General features: G+C 40.2%; 1 protein-coding gene across 10 annotated transcripts in view; it reads right to left on the bottom strand.

The window, feature by feature from the left end:
- Jmjd1c (jumonji domain containing 1C) overlaps positions 1-23,989 on the bottom strand; it is a 177,591-nt gene that overhangs the window by 42,354 nt on the left and 111,248 nt on the right. For 7 of the 10 annotated variants that reach the window (XR_010060624.1, NM_001191719.3, XM_006256361.5 and 4 more), the window contains 2 exons: positions 1,975-2,080; positions 119-243 (listed from right to left, as the gene is read on the bottom strand). Coding sequence is in view for 7 of the 10 variants with exons in the window: in NM_001191719.3 (NP_001178648.3) it covers positions 119-243; positions 1,975-2,080 (231 nt within the window). In the remaining 3 variants the exon portion in view is untranslated. Of the gene's footprint in view, positions 1-118; positions 244-1,974; positions 2,081-23,989 lie in introns of those variants that run through there. The other 3 variants (XM_006256360.5, XM_063278945.1, XM_006256364.3) reach the window with 2 other exon arrangements.

A 23,989-nucleotide genomic window follows, 5' to 3' on the forward strand; every position in this document is an offset into this window, starting at 1 on the left:
GATTACGTGAGAGGCTGGGCTTGGAGGTTGGGAGTGCATGCACTCAGCACGTGGAAGGTGTGCTCAGTATGTGCAAAACCCTGGTCTGACCCCCAGCACCAAGACTGTAACTATTTACCTGATCATTCATAACGATCATGGTGCGGGTGAAGAGGTCATGATGAGTAATTATGCCAGTAAACCACTGGGTGGCAGAATCTTGTCTATAGACTCTCACTCTGTATCCATTTAATGAATAAGGACCTTTAAAAAAAAAACAAAAAACAAAAAACAAAAAACAAAAACAAAAGAAAAAAAAACAAAACACAAGGGATATCTTAAATGAAGACATTTCCCATTTAGGAATACTTAGGAATTACCTTTTAAAAGCAACAAGCTCTGTGACAGATGAGAAATACACAAGGTTGGCTTTAAAAATGCCTTAGAAGAGAAGTATCTTAGTTCAGAATGCAAATTATTATAGACACTGTTACACACAGAGAATTTTTGCAATAATAAATTAGGAAGAGAACAGGACACAATGTAAAGCCATGGTTCTAAAATATGGTACACAGAAGTAAACTAGATAAAAGTTTGGGGAAATGAGGTCATGTCTGAAATAAAAAAGTAATCATAATCTGGTTTATGGGATGGAAGGAGGAGCTAAGTCTGAAGGCATAATACCTTACAACCCACACCAAAGGCAGCCTCATGTATTTTGCCAAAGATAGAAGGGGATTATTAATATTTTACTTTTTTACTCCCTACAGAATTATTTTTTAAAACAACAGTGTGATTATGTCACCAAACTCTGCCAAAAGTATGGCAGGAATACTAAGCTGAGCACAGCCATCATCTAAAACAATTGACATTTTCTGCATCGCTAGACTTTAAAAAAATACTTTAATAATGTCATTTAAAGAGATTTCAAGATACATGTAATTTGGAACCTCCATTTTTTTATACTTGATATTAGGAAATTGTCCCCCAAACTAGCCTAGGACAAGAGGATAGTAACTTTACTTAGAGATTTAAAACAAACTGTACAGACTAAGGTGATGGTTCTAGACAGGAAAGGGTTCTGAGGTCTGATAGCTGTTGAGCAGAAAATTACAGGAAGTCCAATTTATTTGTTTGGTTATCTATTTACTTATTATGGTTGAGACTCTCCATGACTGTCACTTCGAGAATGCCTCACTAAGAAGTTCTAATACCTAGACATCTGTGGGACATTAGCACACAAGACAAGGTACATCTTCATGATCGCTGCCCACTAATACTTAGTGACATGAATGGTTTGTCTCAGTTTTGTTTTTGAGACAGGGCCTCACTGTGTAGAGCTGGCTATCCTGGAACTCAATTTGTAAGACCAGGCTAGTCTTAAACTCACTGTGAAGTGACGGAATTAAAAACTGGCATGAATTTCAAAGACTGAGATCAATATGGAAACTTAACAAAATTGTATTCTCTGCATTCAACAGTTTAAGTCATGTCTTAGTTTCAATTCAACTTCACAAAAACCTTATATTTACCATATGGTTTTACTGCTATTAAAACAAGTCACTTGGAGTTATAAAGCCAGTCTTATTTGAAAATCCCATGCTCTAGACAACCCTGTAAGTAACTAAACAAAGGCAACCAGACTGTAGCTAGTGTGGTGGTAACCGCGCTAGAAGGCACAGGGACACTTATCGGATCCCGGCCGCTGCTTTAAAGGGCATCAATTACGACTGTGACAACCCTCCACAACATTATCTTGAACAGTCTACATTATGGAAATTTCCCTATCAACAAAACAACTGTGAAGCTATAATTCCATGTACAATAATAAATCAGTGAAATTATAAACTTTATCAAAATGTTTATTTACAGTTTGCCAATTATTTCCTGGCAGACTCCATGCAATTAAAACTATTAGATTGCATAAAACTGAGCAATCAAAAAATAAAAGTTGGCTTAGTTTCAAAAAGTGATGTGGAACTTCAAAATAGATACCTTGCATAAAAATCTCCTGAACCTTCTGTTCCTTCACCCAGACTTTCACTTCCGCATGCAGCTGTGGGTTGTCCCTGAGTTCGGGCTTTAGGCTGTCTATGTCGTCCTGAAATTATCAACAAAAAGAGAAGGCCTCATCACACTTTGGTAACAGTAATACTATAACTTACTATGTTCTCCGTTCTAAGCACATTAGGAAATTCTTAATATAAAATCATAAACACATAAATTAGTTTTCTTAGCAACTGTAACAATACAGAATAAGAAATTATTCAGTAGTGAGATTTGATCCTTGACAACTACTACCATATTCCAAAGTGACACCAAACAACACAATGTGGTTTTGCAAATCTCTTCACTAAGACTGTCTGAGTTGTCAGGCAGCCCCTCTCTGCAAGGCAGTTAGTACGATCTCCTTTTGCCTTAATGGGCTATTACAAGGCTTTAGAAAGTAATACTATTTGTTTCTAGAGCATTCGATCCTTGCAGGAATGGTGGTGTGCACATGCAACTCCAATAGTCACGAGGAGACAAAAGGTTAAAAAGTTTAAAGCTAGACAGAGCTACCTACGAGAGACCCAGTCAGCAACAAGCAAGTGCCAGGTACAGTGACCAGCTTCGTTCCATTTTATTGCTTAAAGACTAAAGCAGGAGGATAGCTCCAAGGGCCAAGCCAACTCAGTCTCTATAGTGAGCATGAGGACAGGACAAGGAGGGCTGCAGAGCTGGCTCAGCAGTTAGGGACCCTTGCCGCTCAGATGGAAATCCAGGTCTGGTTCCCAGCATCAACATAATAGCTCACAACTACCTGGGAGTCCAGTGCCAGGAAATTCAAAGACCTCTTCTGAGCATAAGGCAGGCAGGCAGGCAGGCATACACCCCACATAATATTTTTAAAAACCTATAACACTTTTCATATCTTTTAAAGACATAAATTATTTCTCCAAAAGCAAGCCACTCAGGTACCAAAGGAATAGCGCTCTTGATGACCACTCCTGCTCTAAAGCTACATCCTGTTTAATGTTGGTTATAACCCCTAGCAAATGACAAATGGGAAAGTTCAATTTGGCAGTATTTCCTTTACTTACCTGGAGAGTGGCCTCTAGGCATCCTGGGGACAATTACCTTAACTGTAGTGATGGGTGGAAAACCCGCCCTGGGGGCAGCACCATACAACTTGGGGATCTAGGAGTGTCTAAGTGGAGAAAGTGAATGGAGGAGGAACATGTGTTTATTGTTCACTCTTCCTGATCAGCAAGTGATGGGAGCAGTTTTGACTTTGGCTGCCTTGCCATGAAATGTTAGCAAGAATAATCCTCTTGCCCCTTAAGTTAGTTTCCCCAGGGTATTCTACCATAGCAGCAAGAACGGGATTCAAGACAGACAGACAATCTGCAAGCACAGTGGTAGAGCGTTCTCCCAGCTTGGCAATCTCGGGCCTATTGTGGTTGCTCACCCATGCACTCCAAGTACTGAGACACAGGCAAGAGGAACTGCATCGAGCCCTGAACAGCCTGCCTGACAGTGTGCGCTAGGCAAGCCTGCGGCTGAGTTAGGACTTCATTTAAAGTGAAAAAGGATTAAACTTCAGTATTTTTCAATGATGACTATTTTGAATTATCTTAGAAACTTTGATATTCTTGCTTAGAAAAGCAATTCTGACCGAAAAGCTGTCTCCAAATTGACAGGAGAACAACCACAGTGTTTGTTACTGGATAAATGCTTCAGAGCTAGTAATCTGTGTGGAGTAAGACAAACAGCAGCAAGCAGACTTCAGCTCTACCTGTCCACCTTCCTGTCTTCAAACATTGTGATACTGATGCTGGGGGAGCGGGGGGGTGGGGTGGGGGGGGGAGGAGGAACCACACACTAAACAACACAAGACCAAACTTTAAGCTCAGTGCAAAATAGAAAAGGCAAATTTCCTATCATAATGAAAGTGTTAACGACTGAAAAAAATGATAAAATGCAAATTCATTAATATAATTTTCTATCATAGGCCAGAACTTTTGACTAGAAAACATTTCTTCAAAGGAAAGCTCCTTCAGCAATGGCTTGTCTCACCAGCATGGTCATGCATGCGGTTATCCAGCACTTGAGAGGCAGAGGCAGCTGGATCTCTCTACTGTGAGTTCCTGATCAGCCAAAGTCAGGCCCGAACTCAAAAACTAAGCAAACAACAACAATGAAAACTGGCAACAACCCAGTGCATCTTGCCTGAAAAGATAACAAAAATATTATTTTTCTTTATTATTTTTCCAACTAGAAAAGTTAATGCAACACGTTAAAGAATTAGTTTCTAAATCAAAGTCTTGTTAGAAGAGTTTACTCTATCACAGGACTTTTATACAACAGCTACTTGCCTGAATTATGGCAAATAATCCTCACTATACCACTGTAGCACCGAACATCGCCTCCATTTTCTGCCTGACAGAGCTAAGGCACACAGAATGAGACTTGCTGACAGTGATATCTTTACACATAATAAATTTAATATATACACTACATAGAAACATGCACACACAAATATAAAACACACATTTATTTTATGTTTCTTACTCATCAGCATAGAGGCAAACCCTTTACCACCTTTTACTTCAACACAATGTAAAACAAACCTCTTAAATTGTGAGTAACTGATGGCACAAATCCATGTTTCAGTCTTTACAGATTGCCATTTTGACACTTTATGACTACTTGACACAGGTAAAAACAACGTTTAAAAATGTTCTAGTTCGGTCCCCAGCTCCGGAAAAAAAAAGAACCAAAAAAAAAAAAAAAAAGAAAGACCCAAAAATGTTCTAAAACTCAAAAGTACCAATGAGACAGACTGACAAGTGAAATGTTTGCCAACCATGCCTGGCGACCTGAACCTACACTGCAGAAAGAGAGGCATGGGAGTTGTGTCCCAAGCCATAAGCAAGGATAATCTCAGGGGGTGGGAGTAGGGATTAAGTCTAGGACCTCAGCAGCCAAGTATGTTCTAAGATTGAACATCACTCCAGTCAGTTAATCTCAGTTGATCCTAGCAATAACTATGATGATTATTTGTTCTACTAAACAGAAAATCACAAACTAAATACTTTTCCCCAAAGTGTGCAGTTGGAAAGCAAATAAGCAAGAGTCACATCAAGGAAGGCCCTCCTTCAACAATTCATATACCGTAGATTCAAATGTGTGAAAACTCTGCTGTGTTTAGTAACATGGTCTCATAAAATGAGAGAAACTCTAAGTTACTACTTTAGAAATAAAATTATAATTTATCAAACATAATTTACCATAACCCCCAGCGACTTTAGAAAAACAACTCAATAGCCTTATTTCCCTGTCCTTCGAAGACAGCAGCAGTGCAATGCAGTATGGGGCAGCCTTTATTTCCAAGACCTTGGATGAGGCAGAGGCATGCAGAGCTCTGTAAACTGGAGGCCAGCCTGCCCTACACAGAATTTTAGACGAGCCAGGGCAAGACCCTGTTTTGAACATAAGAAGAGAGGCAAGGAGGAAAGAAGTAAAAATAATCCACAGTGTTTTTTGTTGGTTATGAAGTCCTTTGATAAGAAAATGTAAAGACTGTAATACTCCTGAGCTTTGACAATTTGCAGTATCATTTGTAATAAGGCCTTTTCCACCTTAGGTTACCATATTATTTAAAACAATTACATAAACAATGAAGCCAAGCCAGGAATGGTGGTGCACACCTTTAACCCCAGCACTCTGGGAGCCAGATGCGGGTGGACATCTGACAAATTCCACTCTGGTCTCCATAGTGAGTTCTAGGATAGCCAGGGCTACACAAGAGAGATCCTGTCTTTAAAAAAAAAAAAAAAAAAAAAAAAAAAAGGCTATTAAAAAAAATGTTCCCCTCTAAATTCACACAACTCTTTTTGATGTCTTAAATAATACTTGTGAACTCTTAAAAATAAATCTAGAAAGCAATGAAGGAAATGTACTGTCAAGGCTTTTTTTTTTTTTTTGCCATGGAGTGCACAGAGCTGAGTCACCTGCTTACAACATCTGCTGAACACAATTTACTATCTGCAGCTTCCTCAAACTAGGCCGAGGACCTCTTAAATGCTTTTTAAGGTCATAACTGAAACTATTAGAGAATGCCGTGGGCTTAAAAGAAAAAAAAAATCCACAACAGGGGAGTTCAACCTAAGTAAAATTAAAGTAGTCTTCTAAAATGTCCTGGGTATATATATAAACTAGAGAGTGACGATGGCTAGGTTATGTCAAGTCGACACACACTCGAATGATCTGAAAGGAGGGAAACTCAGCTGAAAATGCCCCCATAAAATCAGGCTGCAGCTAATCTCGAAGGGCATTTTCTAAACTAGGGATTGATGGGGGAGGGCTCAGTCCACTGTGGGTGGGGCCATCCCAGGGCTGATGGTCCTGGGCTCTATAAGAAAGCAAGCTGAGCAGTCATGGGGAAGTGAGCCAGTAAGCAGCAGCCCTCTGAGGTCTCTGCATCAGCTCCTGCCTGCAGGTTCCAGCCCGTGTGAGTTCCTGTCCTGACTTCCTTTGATGATAAACAGTACAGTGGAAGTGTCAGCCAAATAAGCCCTTTCCTCCCCAAGTTTCTTTGTCCTGGTATTTTGTTGTGGCAATAGAAAGCCTAACCAAGACAGAGAGTTTTGTCTATGACTTTCTGATTCTTACAGAACAAATCTAAGGTTTTTTTTTTCTTTTTTTTGGGGGGGGGGGGGGATGAACATTCCTTCTATACTAAGGATAGACATATTACACATACACCTAAGAACTATTATACCATTCATTCCGCTTAGAAATATATTGAAGAGATAGCTTAGCAGTTATGAGCACTGACTATTCTTCCAGAGGTCCTGAGTTCAACTCACAGCATGGTGGGAAGACAATCTATAAAGAGATTGATTCTCTCTTCTGGCATGCAAGTGTAAATGCAGACAGAGCACTCATACATCAAATTAACTAATTAATTAATTAATTTAAAAAATCTACTTTAAATTGGAATGATTCCTAAGGTTAATCATGAGTTCAAACTCAGGGCCTCTGGGAACTTTGATAATACACACACGCACACACGCACGCACACACGTACACACAAACAACTGCAAATACATGAGATATGTATTGTTATGAAAATACCAATAATGAAGGTCGGCACACACCTCTAACCCCAGTACTTAGGAGGTGCAGGAGGAATAAGCCACATTGAGGTTCACAGGGGGGGGGAGGGGGGAGGAGGAGAGAGAGAGAACACACACAGGAAAAGTGGGGGATGGTAACCTAATAGCACAATACTTACTATTAAGGATGGTCATATGCACAGTATACTTAACAATGCTATCCAACATTTATTTTCTACTGTTAAAGTGATGCTAAATATAGGTAAGGGTCCCTATTATTAAAAACAAAAGGGGGAGTCAGGCATGGTGGTGTGCACCTTTAATCCCAGCACTAGGAATATAAGGCAGGCCAATATCTCTGTGAGCTTTAAGGCCTGCCAGCATGGTCTACATTGAATTCCAAGCCAGACAGGAGCAAAAATGGGAGCCTGTCTTTTTGTTGTTTGTTTGCTTGCTTGCTTGCTTGTTTAAGAAGTGGGAGCGTGGGGGCTGGGGATTTAGCTCAGTGGTAGAGCGCTTACCTAGGAAGCGCAAGGCCCTGGGTTCGGTCCCCAGCTCCGAAAAAAAGAACCAAAAAAAAAAAAAAAAAAAAAAAAAAAAAAGAAGTGGGAGCGTGAAGGTAGAAAAGTAAACTATGTTAAAACGCTTGCAACAATTTTCTAGGAAGAAAGGGTATTTGAGCTCAGGATGTACATTAGTGGTACAGCGCAAGAACGCCAGCAATTAAAGTGTGTCTAGCACAGAGTCTCTAGCACAGAGGAAATCTAGCTCTCTAACAATACTTAGTTTTAAAACTTACTCAAACTATAATAATTCTGTAAATATATGAGTTATACATAAATATGTTACTAAGTATAATTTAAGTCTTTACAGATACTCATAGGGGTAATTATTACTGATTACTAGTTAGGATGCAATCATAATTCAAATAGCACCTTGTTTTCTTACTTTTTTTCACAACCTCTTGTGCTGTCTATCAAAGCTGCAAACCTATCACTTTTAAAACATTCTCCTTTGACTTCTTATATTCCACTGTGCAAGAGACTGAATTAGACAGTTTGTCTAATTATGTTTGAAATGGCCTCTCTGCCTGGGGTATCAAACTTACTATCAATATATATTAACCTACAGGACTCTGAAACCTCATGACGACTATGTCAAGGGGCTGACATCACATATAAGACAGCACCCCTGCCAAGAACATTCCAAGTCCAGTGGAAAAGGCATAATGCCAATAACTTCATTTAGGATACAGAATTCACACATGCTTTAGTGGGGATGACAAGGGAGCTAGTTTGGGGTAACAGGAAAAGTTAACACTCAAGAGAAAATGGTCCTTTTGTAAACTGAGAAAAAAAATGAGTTCTTCAAGTTAATCTTTAAAAACTACAAAAGGTACTTGCCATGAGGGGAGTACAGGAGACAAGGGGAAAAGCTTTCCAAACCAAAGCATGCATGCAAACACAGAAGGACCAAACAGTGGAATGTGTTGAGGACTTATAAGTATGGATTCAATGCAGACAGGGAGTTAGCTCTTTAGCTAGTGTAGCCAACTGTAGATGAGAGAGAAGGCAGGAAACTAAAACATTCCCAGGTAGTAATCTGAAAAAGAAAAAGCTGAAATCATAATGCTAGACTGGTGTGGGCCAGCCTTGTCCATCCTAGGCCCTCTCCCCTCACAGCACTGTTCACAAGACCACCTCCAGGACTCCACAGTGCTCCAATTACAGGGCTGCACCACCACCCATTGGCCACCCCTCAATTTCTTTCTTTCTTTTTGTTTTTGTTTTGTTTTGCTTTTTGGAGGGGGAGGATTGGTTTCTTTGAGACAGGGTTTTTTTTTTGTGTGTGTGTGTGTAGCCCTGGCTGTCCTGGAACTCACTCTGTAGACCAGGCTGGCCCCAAACTTAGAGAGTTCTGCCTGCTTCTGCCTCAGGGGTGCGGAGATTAAAGGTCCAGCCCCCACCCTCTCAATTCTAAGGCTCTAAAATTACTTTATTTTTATTTTGTCCTAGAAGATATTAAAATGCTTACTATGACAGAGCTGTTTATAGCTTTCCTTATCAATCACACCTCCTGTGAAATTTAGCCTCTATAAGGACAGGAATTTATCTTGGAAGTCCTCAGAATATATACATGGCTAAATAAAATAATTATCTAATAATAGACATGAGATTGTCTAGAATTTGATTCAGAGCACAGGAAAAAAAAAGTTGAAACCTGACACCATTTAGGGTGAGTTGTAAAATAGTAAGCAACCAAACTGGAAAGCCACTTAAAATATTAAAACTACAGGGAGAAACCGATGGCTGCAAAGAATGAAATTAGTATTTTATGTATTATTTATATGTGTCCACATGTAAGAAGAAACAGATGGAATGTGGCACATGGGACTTCTCTTATAACAACACACAAGGGAAGAGCAGACATAAAAACTGTTAGAGCCAGAGAGACCACAAGTTGGGTTTGAGATTGTATCTCTAGGGATGTCCGAGAGGCTATAGCCATGAAGAAAGACTCATCAAGTACAACCTAAACAAGACCCAAACAATGACAACAGCAACAGGACATGCTAACAGGGAATGAGCATGAGTTATATGGACAAGTATGGCTGCTGAGTGGGGAAAATGGCCTTCCGTAGGGAAGCACCTCCCAGTTGGTTATCTACTAACAAGTAGTTAGTCGGGACATCAGGTTGTGTTTATTTTAGAATATGTTTGTAGGTGTGACTGTAAAAGGAAGAGAGGCCATGGGTTTGGGGGTGGGTGGGGTGTGTAATATGGGAGGGATGGGAGAGAGAAAAAGGAAAGGGGAATTGTGTATATTAATTCATCAAAATTAAAAAAATTCTAAAATTGGGGTCCAAGGCCTCGGAGGATCAAAAGTTCAAGGCTTAGCATGCAGTCAATTACAAAGATACTCTAGGGATACATAATACATGGTCTCAACGAATAAACAAAACAGTGTGTGTGTGTGTGTGTGTGTGTGTGTGTGTGTGTGTGTGTGTGTGTGTGTATGAGAGAGAGAGCGCATGCGCGCTGGAAGGGTGCTTACTCGTGTAGATGACCTGAGTTTGTTTCCCAAAACCAAATGGTGCTCACGACCACATCTGGTAACTCCTGCTCCAGAGCCCTCTCCTGACCTCCAAAGGCACCAGGCACATGGCACAGGCATGTATATATACACATGCAGGCAGGACAAAGTAAAAAGTAAAAATAAACCTTCAATTCTTTAAAATGAAGGCTGATTACAAATGAAACAATGCTGGTTATGAAATGACTCACTGCTGGGAGCTGAATTCACTATGGTACGGGCTGAAGAAGAGGAGGTGCTGTGACAGTTACGAACACTAACTAGCTGCTCTCCCAAGTCCTGAATTTAACTCCCGGCACCCACATGGTAGCTCACACCTGTAACTGTAGTCCCAAGCCCTCTTCTGCTGTGCAAACATACGCCCAGATAAAACGGTCATGTACATAAAAAGAATAAAATATAAAAGGGAAAGGAAAGGCTTAACATATCACTCAAATACTGCTCAAAACCCTGTGGAGGCTTCAATCCAAAGCTGTCAAAACAAAACTTTACTGTAGCCTGTTACGCTCTGCTTGAATATCCTTATCACTATTAACATCTCTTAATTTCTACAGTCTTCTATTCTTTGAATGACCTTACTTTATGGCTTTTCCATTTTCTGTTCTAGTTGATGATTTCTAGCTCCATTTAGGCTTTATTTATTTACTTTGCACAGATGTGTTTTTAAGAATCCTTTATTCTATTTACTCATATGTGCCTGCATGCAGACAGCAGGGTACAACTTACGGGGCTGGGGGTCAAACTCAGACCACTGGGCTGGCCAGTTCTTGCTCCTCCCTGCTGAGCTCAATGACAGACCTCTTCGAATCTACAGATTTCACCCAACCCACCTTCACTCTCCTCCTCCCACAACCCAGGAAATATTTGTAAAACTGAAGAAACACCAAATGGACTTATCTTTGAGACAAGAAAAAAAGGAGGCAAAAAAAGTACAAAAATAGGTCTAAGAACAGGAAGTTACGGGGTTCCTGCTTGTAACCTCAATTTCCTCTATGCAGTAGGAGAAAGGTCATTTACTAGTAGAACAGAGGTTTAGTAGAGTAGTGATAATTTGGAGTAACTGTGTCAGGAGATACAAGTTCACCGAAGCATACAAAATGATACCAGAGGAAACGAAGGGCTCGTCTGAGAGTGGGGACATGACAGTGACACGGCTGTCCTTTAGGGTTCAGTATTCTGCAACGGAATGTAACATGTCTGCACTGTCCCACATGTGACACGTGAATTGGGCCTGGCACTGTTGCCAATGCTGGGCAATGTAAATTTAGGACATGTAAGAAAAAAGGAAAAAGGAAAAAGAAAAGCTTCAGAACAACCTCCAAACAAAGACGTCCACCAACCAGAACTATTCCCTTTGCTGCTCAGATCAAAGACGGGGATCCTACTCACCCAAGTCTTATCACTCAGCTGTGATGCAATCCCAAAATTATTCTAACATTGGAAATTAAAAGTAAATGTGACAGAAAATATAAGAAATATACAGGAGCTAACCTGTTGGCTGGAAAGAACCCTTCACAACCATTGTTCCCAGACAACAGAAAGGTTGGGGAGATGGCTCGGCAGCTAAGAGCACTTGGTGCTCTTGCAGAGGACCAGGGTTCTGCACTAAGCACTCACATGGTGGTTGGAAGCTAACTCCAGTTCAAGGCGGGTTCTGTAGTCCTTTTCTGACTTTTACAGACACCTGGCATACAAGCAGTGCACATACATACATACATACGTGCAGTCCAAACATTCATACTCTCAATTTTAAAAACAAAGTTGAGATTACATATAGAACAGAAAAATCTTGACTAGAAAAACAAAAACCCATACACTGAGGAAAATAGAAGAATATGAAATTTAATGTGACCTATTTTTAGCAGAAATAAAATGTTCCTCTTGCTATGTATGAAACTGTGGGCTTATTTTGAGCACTTCTCAAACTTCTAAGAGCATCCTGAAAATATATACGCCATGGGTCAACGTTTATACAAATGGCAAACCCCACCCCTTTCTATAGTCCAGGGATTTAAACCCAGAGCACCACATATGCAAGGCAAGCCTTGTACTTACGCATTTCCTGGAGCCCTACTCCCAGGGTCTGATATAAATACCATATACATTCTCTTTAACATAAAAATTTCAGAACAGGATGTGTGCTTTTGCATACATTAACAAATAGAAGAGGGGGGTGTACAAAACAAACAAACAAACAAACAAACAAACAAACACAAATAGAAGAAAGCACCAATAAAATGAAGGTGTGCTGTGCAGTGGCTGTAAGTTAAAATATATAGATTAACTTGTGGGGCTGGTGTGTGCGCATCCGGTTGTAAAACAAGAGCTTAGTATGAAAGGAGCCCTGGGTTCAGATGCAGCACCACAGAAGGGCAGCAGTTGTCAGTAGTAATCGGACTCAGTTACACAGCTGCATACCCTGCCCAGCATTCTGACAGGTGAGATTTCTGCTGCACAGACAATTCCTAGCTCTCTAATAATTAACCTGTCCATCCCAAGGGCTCGAAATTCCCTAAGACAGATTTTATAGTTGTATAAATATTTAGATATGCATGTTTGAATAAATTTTCAATGAAATCTAGCAATTTATTCTATAATAGAACCATACAATTGTATGTACTGACTTTTGTTCCTCTGTAGCAGCCATACCAGGCAATGCTTTTCAACAGCAGCAGAAGGCCAGGCACATGCCACAGTTAGTAAAGTCTGCTCACACACAGGCAATACATATTAAGAGAGCTTTCTGCTAACACTAGGCATTGTATGTACTGCAGGTGGAAGACTACAGATTTCAACTGCAATGTCACTACAGTTACAGTCTTCAGCGTCTTTTATAGTATGGAGCCTCAAGCTGTCCGTAAGAAACTAATTCCTTGTGATAAAAAGTGGGTGTTAAGAGAAAAAAGATAAAAGTAATTTTTCTGTGGCGCTTTGAACTTTTACTTATTGTGGTTTTGAAGTCCATATACTATATGTCTTAAGCCTGGGAATATTATAAATGTAGAGATGTTACAAATTTAGATTTGGATTTACTCTATGAACTACAGCAATCTGTATTTTTTTAAAAAGGCTATTCTCTGAATGGCAATACACACTGTTAATTAAGAAGCAGACTTATGTGTAGTACTGACTCCCACTCAGGGAGCATCTGGAACATACTTCATTTTTAAAAAACAAAAGGTTTACTATTTTACACTATTCTAAATCACTGGGCTCTGAGGACTCCCATTTGAGAACAGATGTGATGGGATCACATCACTCAGTTATAATTATAGGGTCTACCCAATAGCTGGGTTTAGCAGTCACAGGCAAACAGTGACTAAAGTAAGTACTTGGTGTGGGAGACACTGCCTCACCTAACAGGCAATATAAATGCTTCACTGTGAGCTGAGAATTTCAGAATTAACCAGGCAGCAGTGCTCTGAAGCATCTACTTTCCCAGCTATCTCAGAACTGTGGTCCAAGAGTGCTGTGGCCTAGAAGGCACTGCAAAAGGGGGGAAGAAAGAAGAGGGTTTGACAACTAAAGACCGAGAAGTGACAAGGGCATTAACTACGGAGCCACAGAAGCCTGCCCCTCCACTAACTCAAGACAAAAGAAAAGGAACAAGAGCAAATATCAGCAGCACAGTGACAACTATCTGTGGACCTCGTTGTGCTATGGTGCACAGGTCTTTGGTTCAATACCAGTCTTCAAGTTTGTACAAAGGGCCTTTAGTAGGTAAGAAGATCCTGTCTGAGGAATGGCTTACCTTCCACAATCGGCTCAAAGGTTTAAGAAAGAGGTCTTCTAAGGAAAACTGATCCTTATGACTCCAGACTCCCTTTGAACCTAAGGTTGGCCTACTCAGTAGATTCTGCCTTTTTAAGTATCGCCACATTTCATAAGCCAATCTCCATTTCCTTCCCTTCCTTGTCTGTTTCTGTTCCTATGTGGAAACATTCCTCTCTCACTTTTCTTCCCCATCTTACTTTTGTTTGTTTGCAACGCTGTGAAAATCAAGCCAAGGCCTTGAGCATTGGCAAATGCTGTACCACCAAACCGCATCTCCAGTTCTCCACCCAATTTCTCGTGGAAACCTATTTCTAAGAAGACACACATATCTGGTAGTTTCCTAGCACTATAAAACAATATAAATAGTTCTACTATTTTAGAACTTACAGCATGACTGTGTAATGAAGCACGTACCCCTCTTTCTCTACACTGAGAGAATGCAGTGTTCTGTCAGTCTTCAAACTCACAATGACAGTGAAATGGCCAGATACAAGTGAACGGCAACCACAGTTGCTTTTTTGTTCAAACCTCAAACATCTGTTTTTTCCAAAGGTCTAATCTATTGCCTAATAGCTTATATAGGAGTTATGAAACCAAGATTTATCTACAACATTCATAAAATTTCAATGACAGAACACAGTAATAGTTATGTTAGTTGTTTTGGTAACAATCATTTGAACAAAATATGTGGCTGTAGGGAATGGGAATGATATCCTAACTAATTAAACTCTGTGAGACTAGCAAAAGGACAGACACACAGACCAAGGCTGTAAATACAAAGTGCAGAAATAAATCATAGTACAAATAATCAGCTCAGTTTCATTTTAACTATAGTCACTGCTAGCCATCTTTGCAACAAGTAATGCTGAAAAAATGTGGTCCCTTAGTTAATATTATTTCTTAAAATTAAATCAATATAGATCAAACACTTAAATTAAGAGCTATAAATAAGACTCTCTGAAGAATACATTCAGAAAATCCTCAGGATGCTGAATTTGGCAATGATTTTTCTATGACATCCAAAGCATATCATTAAATAAAAACATTTGTCCATCACAGGTTACCAGGAGAGAAAAGAAAATCAACAGAATAGCTGCACGCCATGTCCTTAAGAAAGGACTGATATCCTGGGTATTTCACGGTTCTGATGCAAAAGGAATTTTCCTTTTACGTGAGCAAAGAATGGTTCTCATTCAGATAATGAGAGACTATCTGTCAGTAATTGTAGGGAAATGTAGACTAAAATCTTGTTAAGGTATGGCTTTCTTTCATTAGATGGCTACTACAGAGAATGCAAGGGAAATAACAAGCATGATGATTCAAAGAAACCGGAGCCATGTGTACTGACAGGCACACTAACCAGCAGGAGAGAGAGGCTCTCTCAAACACACATTTGTTTGGTTGTTGGTGTGTGTGTGTGTGTGTGTGTGTGTGTGTGTGTGTGTGTGTATTCTAATTATGGTTACTGACACCTGTGATCCCAGCCAATAGTTACCTATTTCCAGAACTCAGGAGACTGAAACAGGAGGATTGTAAAACCAGATGGGGGCTGTACATTCTGTTCTGGGCTAGCGTGATTTGAGCTGCTACAGAGTGTGAAACTGTCTCAAATGTTCCTCAGTCCTTCGAAAGAGAAACACACACACACACACACACACACACACACACACACACACATATACAATTCTGGCATATGCCATAACATGGGTGAAATATGAAGATGTTATACTAAGTGAACAGGCCTTTAAAAAGGGTGCTGTGAGATTTTTATCATGTGCAATACCTAGTGTAAGCAAATCACAAAGGGAGTAGAACACAGGTTGGGGTGAACTAAGGAAAGAGCTCTGTTTGAGACGATGAGAAGGCTAAGAAACTGGGCAGTGGCAATGCCTGTGCAACATGGATAAATACTTCAGTGCTGCTCAAGTTTGTGCCTACACAGTTAAAAGTTAAAGCTTTACCGTTTGTTTCCTTTGACCAAATGCAATGGGGACAAAGAGGGTGAAACCAATGGCTGATTCAATTTAAATTGCTTTTAAAGATGCCTTCTCGGGGCTGGGGATTTAGCTCAGTGGTAGAGCGCTTACCTAGGAAGCGCAAGGCCCTGGGTTCGGTCCCCAGCTCCGAAAAAAAGAACCAAAAAAAAAAAAAAAAAAAAAAAAAAAAAGATGCCTTCTCAGCTAAGGGTAGCAGTGCGCACCAGCGCTCAGAAGGCAAAAGCTAGAAGCCAGCCTGGTAACAAAGATGAGTTCACACTACACAGTAAGACCTTGTCTGAAATTAATAACAGTTAATTAAAACGACTTCTTCTCATCACCACTATACCTTTACAGGAAGATGATAAAAGTTAAGGTTTGCATAAGTGGGCCATTCAATATATGCATTCTGCCTATTCATTTGACCAACTTTAATATTCTACTGGATCAGCTAATTTCCACGTGTCCTAAGGCAACTGACAACTGAATTTAATTAATTTCCTTGTACTTTCCTGGTATCTGATGATATGTACTGTATTTTGCCTTTATACACTTCTATATTTATTAGGGGTCCTTTCCCCCATCAGATTCCAGACTTTATGAAGACACAGAATTTTAGTACAACAGGAGCTCATATAAATCAACGGCCTCCAACTTATCAGCTAATGTCTGTGAAGAACTGTCTTATCTTTAGTCAGAGATTAGGGGACATGAATTTTGGACATGCTAACAGAGGTATACTTAAAAGTGTATTGTTTGTTGTTTTGTTTTTAATTTTGAACTTAACTTTGAGAAAATCTATGTCTTCAAAATAATACATTCCACACAAAGGAAACCAGACTGTTGGGAAAAGGACAAATGAGAAACATCTTAACCTACTGGGGTTCTCTGCACAAAAAACAAATGCATAGATTTCGGCGATCAGTTTCTGTGTGGAAACCACAGGGAAACTGTACTGACAAAAACAGGGAAGAAAAACACAAACTTGAGTCCTGTAGTTAGAAACCAGTTACAAGTAATACAAGAGAATAGTGTATAAACCTAAGCGATTCCCATGAGACTGCTCGCCATGTACACTGAGTAAACCAGCTCGGCACCTCAATCTGGTCAACCTGCCAGCTGTGTGAGCGCCACCATCACAAAGTCTTTATCCAAATTCCCCCTTTCTATATATTTGGCTCCACATATTCTTCTCCTTTCTCCTCTCCCTAGATGCTGAAAATGGAATCTGAAGAATCCTATATGGCTAACATCATACCACATAAAAATGTTTTGAAATCATGATTTTTAAAAGTATAACTTAGTACCATAAATTAAATGTAACTTTAAATAACATAGCTGAGCCTTAGTAAAACATTGCACTAGATAAAAGGAATAAATAAATATGATCACCCTATCTTGACTGGTAAAAAAGGCAGAAAATCTTTCTCAAACACTAATTAGTGGTGGTGTAGAATCTTTGGAAATCAATGCCTACAAGCATAATTTCACATACTTTAAATTGTTAGCCCAAATAAATAAGGGAACACTGTAATCATAGGATATTTAAGACCAGCAGAACTAGTGTAGCGACTTCCGCGTCTCATCTAGGTATTGCAGAACAGCACATACTCTAGGCAACTTTTAGCCAAATTAACCTGCCCCTGGTCTCCATGGATCCATGTAACACATTTTACAGGTGTCACAAATGAGGATTTTAGTGGCAGCATATATGGAATGGTTGGTTTTGAGAACAACTGAGTTTTAGGTTTAATGTCTTTTCTCTTAAGAGACTAAAACAATCCTGGTTTAACTTGAGACCTAAATAATCATGTTTTATAATTGCCATTGAAATCAGGATGTTATAAATTAGGTAGGTAGAGGATATAAAAAACAGAATATACCCCAAAAGTAATACTAAAATACAACAACATAGCATTCTAACACACACTAACACCATTTAGGTAAGAAAGCACAACATTAGTAGCTGGCTCTCTTTTTTCATGGTCCATCTTTTACTATCCAGGCTTCAGCTAGGCTCCCGTATAGCAAGTTGTCATTTCTGAGCAGAAATGGGGTAAAGTCAAGAACTGAACAAGAGTTGCTCCCTGCTTTGGCTTCATATAGACCACCTCCAGGCCATGCCTACCCAAGGATGCTAATTTTAACCAAACCAACAATCCATCAGTAGTCAGTTCACAGGACATTCCTGGCAGAAAACATATGCCATACAGCCTCTGTGTTCAAACTGGACTCACTTCATTTTAGAAAAGTGCTTCTACATCTCACTGAAATGCTAGCATGAATGGACACTGGAAATGGAAAAGGGAGATACTTAGGAAATACAGGGAATGTGTGTAATTCCAGCCAAAATAAAATTAGAAACCACAGAAAAACAGGATAAAAAGCTGTCAGTAAATTGTTTAAGTCAGTCTTTGTTTTCTAGTTTAACAGACGTCTCACTTGTATTTAGTACTCTGTAACTCAAGTTTCTTCTTGAGATAAACCCAGTGTTAGATAAAATTCTTCTCTCAGACTAACCAATTACAGTTTTTTAATTTGATTGAGTTACTGTTGGTCAGAAATGGCTACTTTTTTTTCCACCTTAAGCAAGTTCACAGTGCTAGGAAGGAATCTCAAAGGTCATTAGTAGAACTCTTGCATCCAGCGTTTAAAGGTTTTCCCCAGGCCAAAAGTAAAGCTCCTTCTGCCTCAGTCTCCAGAGTACTGAAGTTATAGGTGTGGGTCTAGCACACTTTAGAAAGATAAGTATTAACAGAAAAATTTGAGTGAGTGTGTGTGTGTGTGTGTGTGTGTGTGTGTGTGTGTGTGAGAGAGAGAGAGAGAGAGAGAGAGAGAGAGAGAGAGAGAGAGAAGAATAGCCACCATGAAATCTTAACCTAAATCTGCCACTGAGAAGGAGCAGACTAGGGAAAACAAAGGTCACTGGAGAAAATGCGTTCTGTAATTAGACACTGACAATGGGCTGTCCTGGCAGTAAGAAACTTGCTGAGTAAAGAAACAATGGTACACGTTCTGAGGAAGACAAATAAAACATGAAAGTGGGCAGGCAGGTGAAGGGACGCCCAACAAGTGTGTGAATGGCGGCAGAAGAGAACTGCAAGAACCACTCAAAAGACGTGAGCACACCACACCATGCTGAAAAGAAACAGCTACCTTAGTAAGCAGGTGAGAAGCTGTTTAACAAATTTCATTTTAACCCTCCTAACAACCCTGATGTATATGATATGCCTGTATTTTATAAATGTGGAAACTACTCATATAGAAATTTCTGATTCTTTTGCAAGTCAAGATTTTAAGTCATGACCGACAGGGAAGACATAGAAACCACTGCTGCTAACCACTGTGCCTGTTTTCAACCTCTACAGCGAAGCGTCAGTCAGTCAGTTCCTTTCCATACAGCAACAACCAGCATTCCTCTGATAAGACACATCATTTTTATACTGACTTGGTAAGTGCACTGCACAATCTTTTCCCTCTTTTATCTGACCCTATAGATGTAGTTATTATGTATACTACTAAAAACACATACCCTTTTCTAGTTTGGCTGACAATCTAGTTTCTATTGGCTTCACATCCCTAATGCCCTCACTAAGTTTTTTTGACTCTTTAACCAAGTTTACTTCAAGGAATTTCTTTTCATTTGCGAAGATGGGGTCTTTGTTCCCAGACTGGCCTCACTTTACTACAGCTGTTGGTCCATACCTGCCAACCTAGAACTCTGGGAGATTCCAAGTTGAAAGCCAGCCTGGGTTACTTAACAAGAGTCTACAAAAACAAAAGGGGAGTTTGATAAAATACATCTTTTAATACCAACTCCCAAATGTTGTATCTTAAAATAAATTTAGCTTCCTCTCTCTGACCCAGGTCAACTCTCTGTTTCTGATTGGAATTTTTATAGAATGAAAATTTCTCAACCTGTGGGTCATGATCCCTGGTGGGGAGTTGTCAAATGGCCCTTTGGGGGGCAGGGGTGTCACCTAAGACCATTTGAATATCAGATATCTACATTATGACTCATAACAGCAACAAAACTACAGTTATGAAGTAGCAACAAAAATAATTTTATTGGGGGGGGGGGGCTCACCACAACATGAGGAGCTGTATTAAGGGGCCACAACATTAGGAAGACTGAGAATCACTACTCTAATGAGACCAACTGTACTATGAATTGGATGAACATTTTTTTAGTCTGAAAAAACAAGGCTAAGCATGGTGGTGAATACCACTGATCGTAGCACTCAGGAGGCAGAGGCAGGGGCAGGTAGATTTCTGAGTTTGAATCCACCTTGGTCTACAGAGAGTCCCAGGACAGACAGAGCTATACAGAAAAACCCTGTCTTGAAAAAGAAAACAAAATAAAACAAACAGTAAGTTCTAAAAAGCCAGTCATTTTCTTAGCCCTCTAAGGTAATATAACAACATCTTGTTTATTTTCTTTTGTGAACTAACACCATCATGGCATACTGAGGAATAAATCTACTCATAAATTATTAGGAGTTTCGTTGCCAGTATACCATTTATATTGATTAGTTAATTCAAGAAAGCACAGCATAGCTTAGTTTTAACCACACCACTCATTAATTTTCCTCCTTGGCTATTCAGAGACTAGTTTTTACTTCACTTGAATTTTCTCCCAATTACAAAGCAACTCCAAACTCTACAATGACAGTGGCAGAAAGTCCTAAGAAACAAATGAGCATTACCCTACACCTCCTAAGCTGTTGCTGCCTCACCCTTGCAAATGTCTAACTATTTTTAGCAAACCAGTTGTGCTAGGTAACAATTACCTTAGGATATTCGGAAATCTCAAACAATTTAAGTCATAAAAATGCTGGGAAAACTATAGGTTGAAACGGGTTGGGGTACTGGTAGAATGCCTGCCTAGCATGTGCAAGATCTGATCCGTCTGCCCACATAGAACACCAGCCCCTGAAACCTCAGGCCTGGGGGAGTGACTCTTCTCTGCCTCCACAGGCAGCAGGCACAAATGGAAGCAGAATACCAGAATCGTTTAAAAGGTAAAGTAATAAAGAGACATCAGGTCAACAGGCTTGCCATCAAGTTGCCTGACAACTTGAGTCAGAATTCCAGACTCTCATAATGGAGAATCAACTCCTCTGACCTCCAAATAAGAGACATGGCTGACATGCACACACACAATCATAAATAACAAACAAAGACTTTTCTCTTAAGTGTGTGAGCACTCTCTAGCTCAGGACCAAAGAAGTCTCTGGTTACCCCACCAACCAGCCCACTGTGCTATAGCCCCTGTGGTGACAGCAACACTGAGTGCAATGATTCAATGCTAATACACTGCAAGGAGAAAAGTGGTGGCACAAGAATTTCATTTCTAAATTTAATAGTTTATTATGGTCCAGAATGTCAAATACAAAGATAATAATTAAAGTAAAAAATGTCTATACTTTATGCTAGAGAAAACACCCGAGTCTTACACTATATACTCATATGCAACAGATGAAAGGAGAATAAAAAGAAGCAAAATGTTCATAAATATTTAGGAAGGACTTGGCTGTCCTGAAACTCAGCCTGCCTCTGTCTCTTCGGTGCTGGGATTAAAGACACGCACCGCCACTGCACACCAGGCTATCTAGAAGTTTTGCTTAGTGTCCTTGGTCTCATTTTTAAAATTACAATTAAAAGCAGAGGACTGTCCTGAATAATAAAGTGTTAAAGGCATCAACATCTTCATGTTAGTTTGCACTACTATAGTAAAATATTATGGTATTAACACAGATACAAACATGCTGATCAGTGTAATCAAACTGAAAAGCCAGACATAACACCTTAAAAAAAATTAAAAAAAAAACACTACAAACACACACTGGAAAAAAAGATTACATTCTGCGAATTGTTTCTGGTTAAACTAGAAGGCTACATGTAGAAGAACGCACACAAATCAATACTTATTACCCTACATAAAACTTAACTCCAAATGGCTACCAAAGACCTCAACATAAACCAGAGACACTAAACCTGATAAAGAGAAATTCAGAATCACCTTGAACTCCGGTCACAGGACACTGCACAGGAACTAAGATCAGTAGTTAATAAATGGGACCTCATGAAGCTAAAACGCTTTTGTAATTCAGATAAAGTGGAAGCCAACAGAATAGAAGATTTTTATTAACTACACATCCAATACAAGGTTAATATCCAAACTATAAAGAATTCAAAAAACTTGATATCAAGAAAACATAGCAAGGTGGTGGAAGCCCACATCTTTAATCCCAGGGCTCTGGAGGCAGGGGCAGGGGCGGAGGCAGGGGCGGAGGCAGGGGCAGGGGCGGAGGCAGGGGCAGGGGTGGAGGCAGGGGCAGGGGTGGAGGCAGGGGCAGGGGTGGAGGCAGGGGCAGGGGTGGAGGCAGGGGCAGGGGCAGGGGCAGGGGCAGGGGTGGAGGCAGGGGCAGGGGCGGAGGCAGGGGCAGGGGCAGGGGCGGAGGCAGTCGGATCTCTTGAGAGTTCCCCGCTACCCTGGTCTACTGAGTGAGTTCCAGGACAGCCAGGACTACATTAAAAAAAAAAAATACTGTCTCGAAAAACAAACAAATAAAAGAAAACAACCCAATTAAAACTGTGGGACAGATCTAAACAGAATTCTCAAAAGAGGAAATTTAAGTGGCTGATAAGCACTTCTTCAAACTGTTCAATACCTTTAGTCATCCGGGAAACGCACATCAAAACTCCCCGCGATTCCACCTTACACCTGTCAGGGCGGCTGGGATCTGACATGCTGACAGCTCAGCTGGGGAGGATGTGGAGGAAGAGGAACACTCCTCCATGGCCTAGGACTAAAAACCCGCACGGCCACTACGGAAATCAGCACAGAGGTTCCTCGGGAAGACTGGATCAATCTGACACTCTTGGGCCAGTACCCAAAGGATGATTCATCTGCCAGAGACAAATGTTCAAGCATGTTCACGGCTGCCCTATTCATAAGAGCCAGAAGTTGGAAACAAACTAGATGCTTTTCAACAGAAGAATGAGAGAAAATGCGGCACACTTACATAATGGAGTAATGGAGTGGAATATTACTTAGCTATTAAAACAATTAAATCGGGGCTGGGGATTTAGCTCAGTGGTAGAGTGCTTACCTAGGAAGCACAAGGCCCTGGGTTCGGTCCCCAGCTCCGAAAAAAAAGAACCAAAAAAAAAAAAAAATTAAATCTGCAGACAAATGAATGGAACTGGGGGGAAGGGCATCCTAAGTGAGGTAACCCAGGCGCAGAAAGACAGATATGGTGTGCATTTGCTTATATGTGGATATAAGCTGTTGAGTCAATGATAAACAAGCCACAATCGTAGAACCACAGAAACTAAATATAGAGTAATGGACTATGGAGGACAAATAGATCTCCCTGGGAAAGAGAAATAAGGTAGTTGTGGCTGGACAGGAAAGGCACAGCCTGTAACAAGAAGGAAGAGAGAAAGAAGAGGGGAGGACAGCTAAAATTAAGAACCATTTGAGGGTACTACAGAAAGTCAGTAACAGCAGAAGCTTCCTGAAATATACACAAATGAAATCAAATGACTGCTTATGACATTCTGCTGTACTAACATATTCGCCATCAGTGAGGCTTCCTCCTGCAGCAGATCAGAACCAATACAGAGATACAGAGAGAGAGAGAGAGATAGAGAGAGAGAGAGAGAGAGACAGAGAGACAGAGAGACAGAGACAGACAGAGAGAGAGAGACAGAGAGAGAGACAGAGACAGACTCGGAATATTCAGGAACACTAAATGGAATGTCTCCCTCAAATCCCTCCCCTCAGGGCTCACAGGGAACAGCCCTGTAGGATGAGACAAAATAAAATAATTTTATTTTAGCATTATAAAATTTTTATTAGTATCCCCTAGAAACTGGTTTGTTTTCTAATGAGACAGAAAAGGGGGCAGACCCAGATGGGAAGAGGGAGAAGCAACTGTAATCAGTATAGTGTGTGTGTGTGGGGGGGGGGGGTTATTTTAAATTAAAAAAAAAAAAGCAGAGGATGGGAATCTCTGAAAAATATTGGACTATCAAAGCAGATCAAACCATATAATT

Source organism: Rattus norvegicus, chromosome 20 (assembly GCF_036323735.1).
Source record: "Rattus norvegicus strain BN/NHsdMcwi chromosome 20, GRCr8, whole genome shotgun sequence".
In the NCBI taxonomy this organism is placed as follows: Eukaryota; Metazoa; Chordata; class Mammalia; order Rodentia; family Muridae; genus Rattus; species Rattus norvegicus.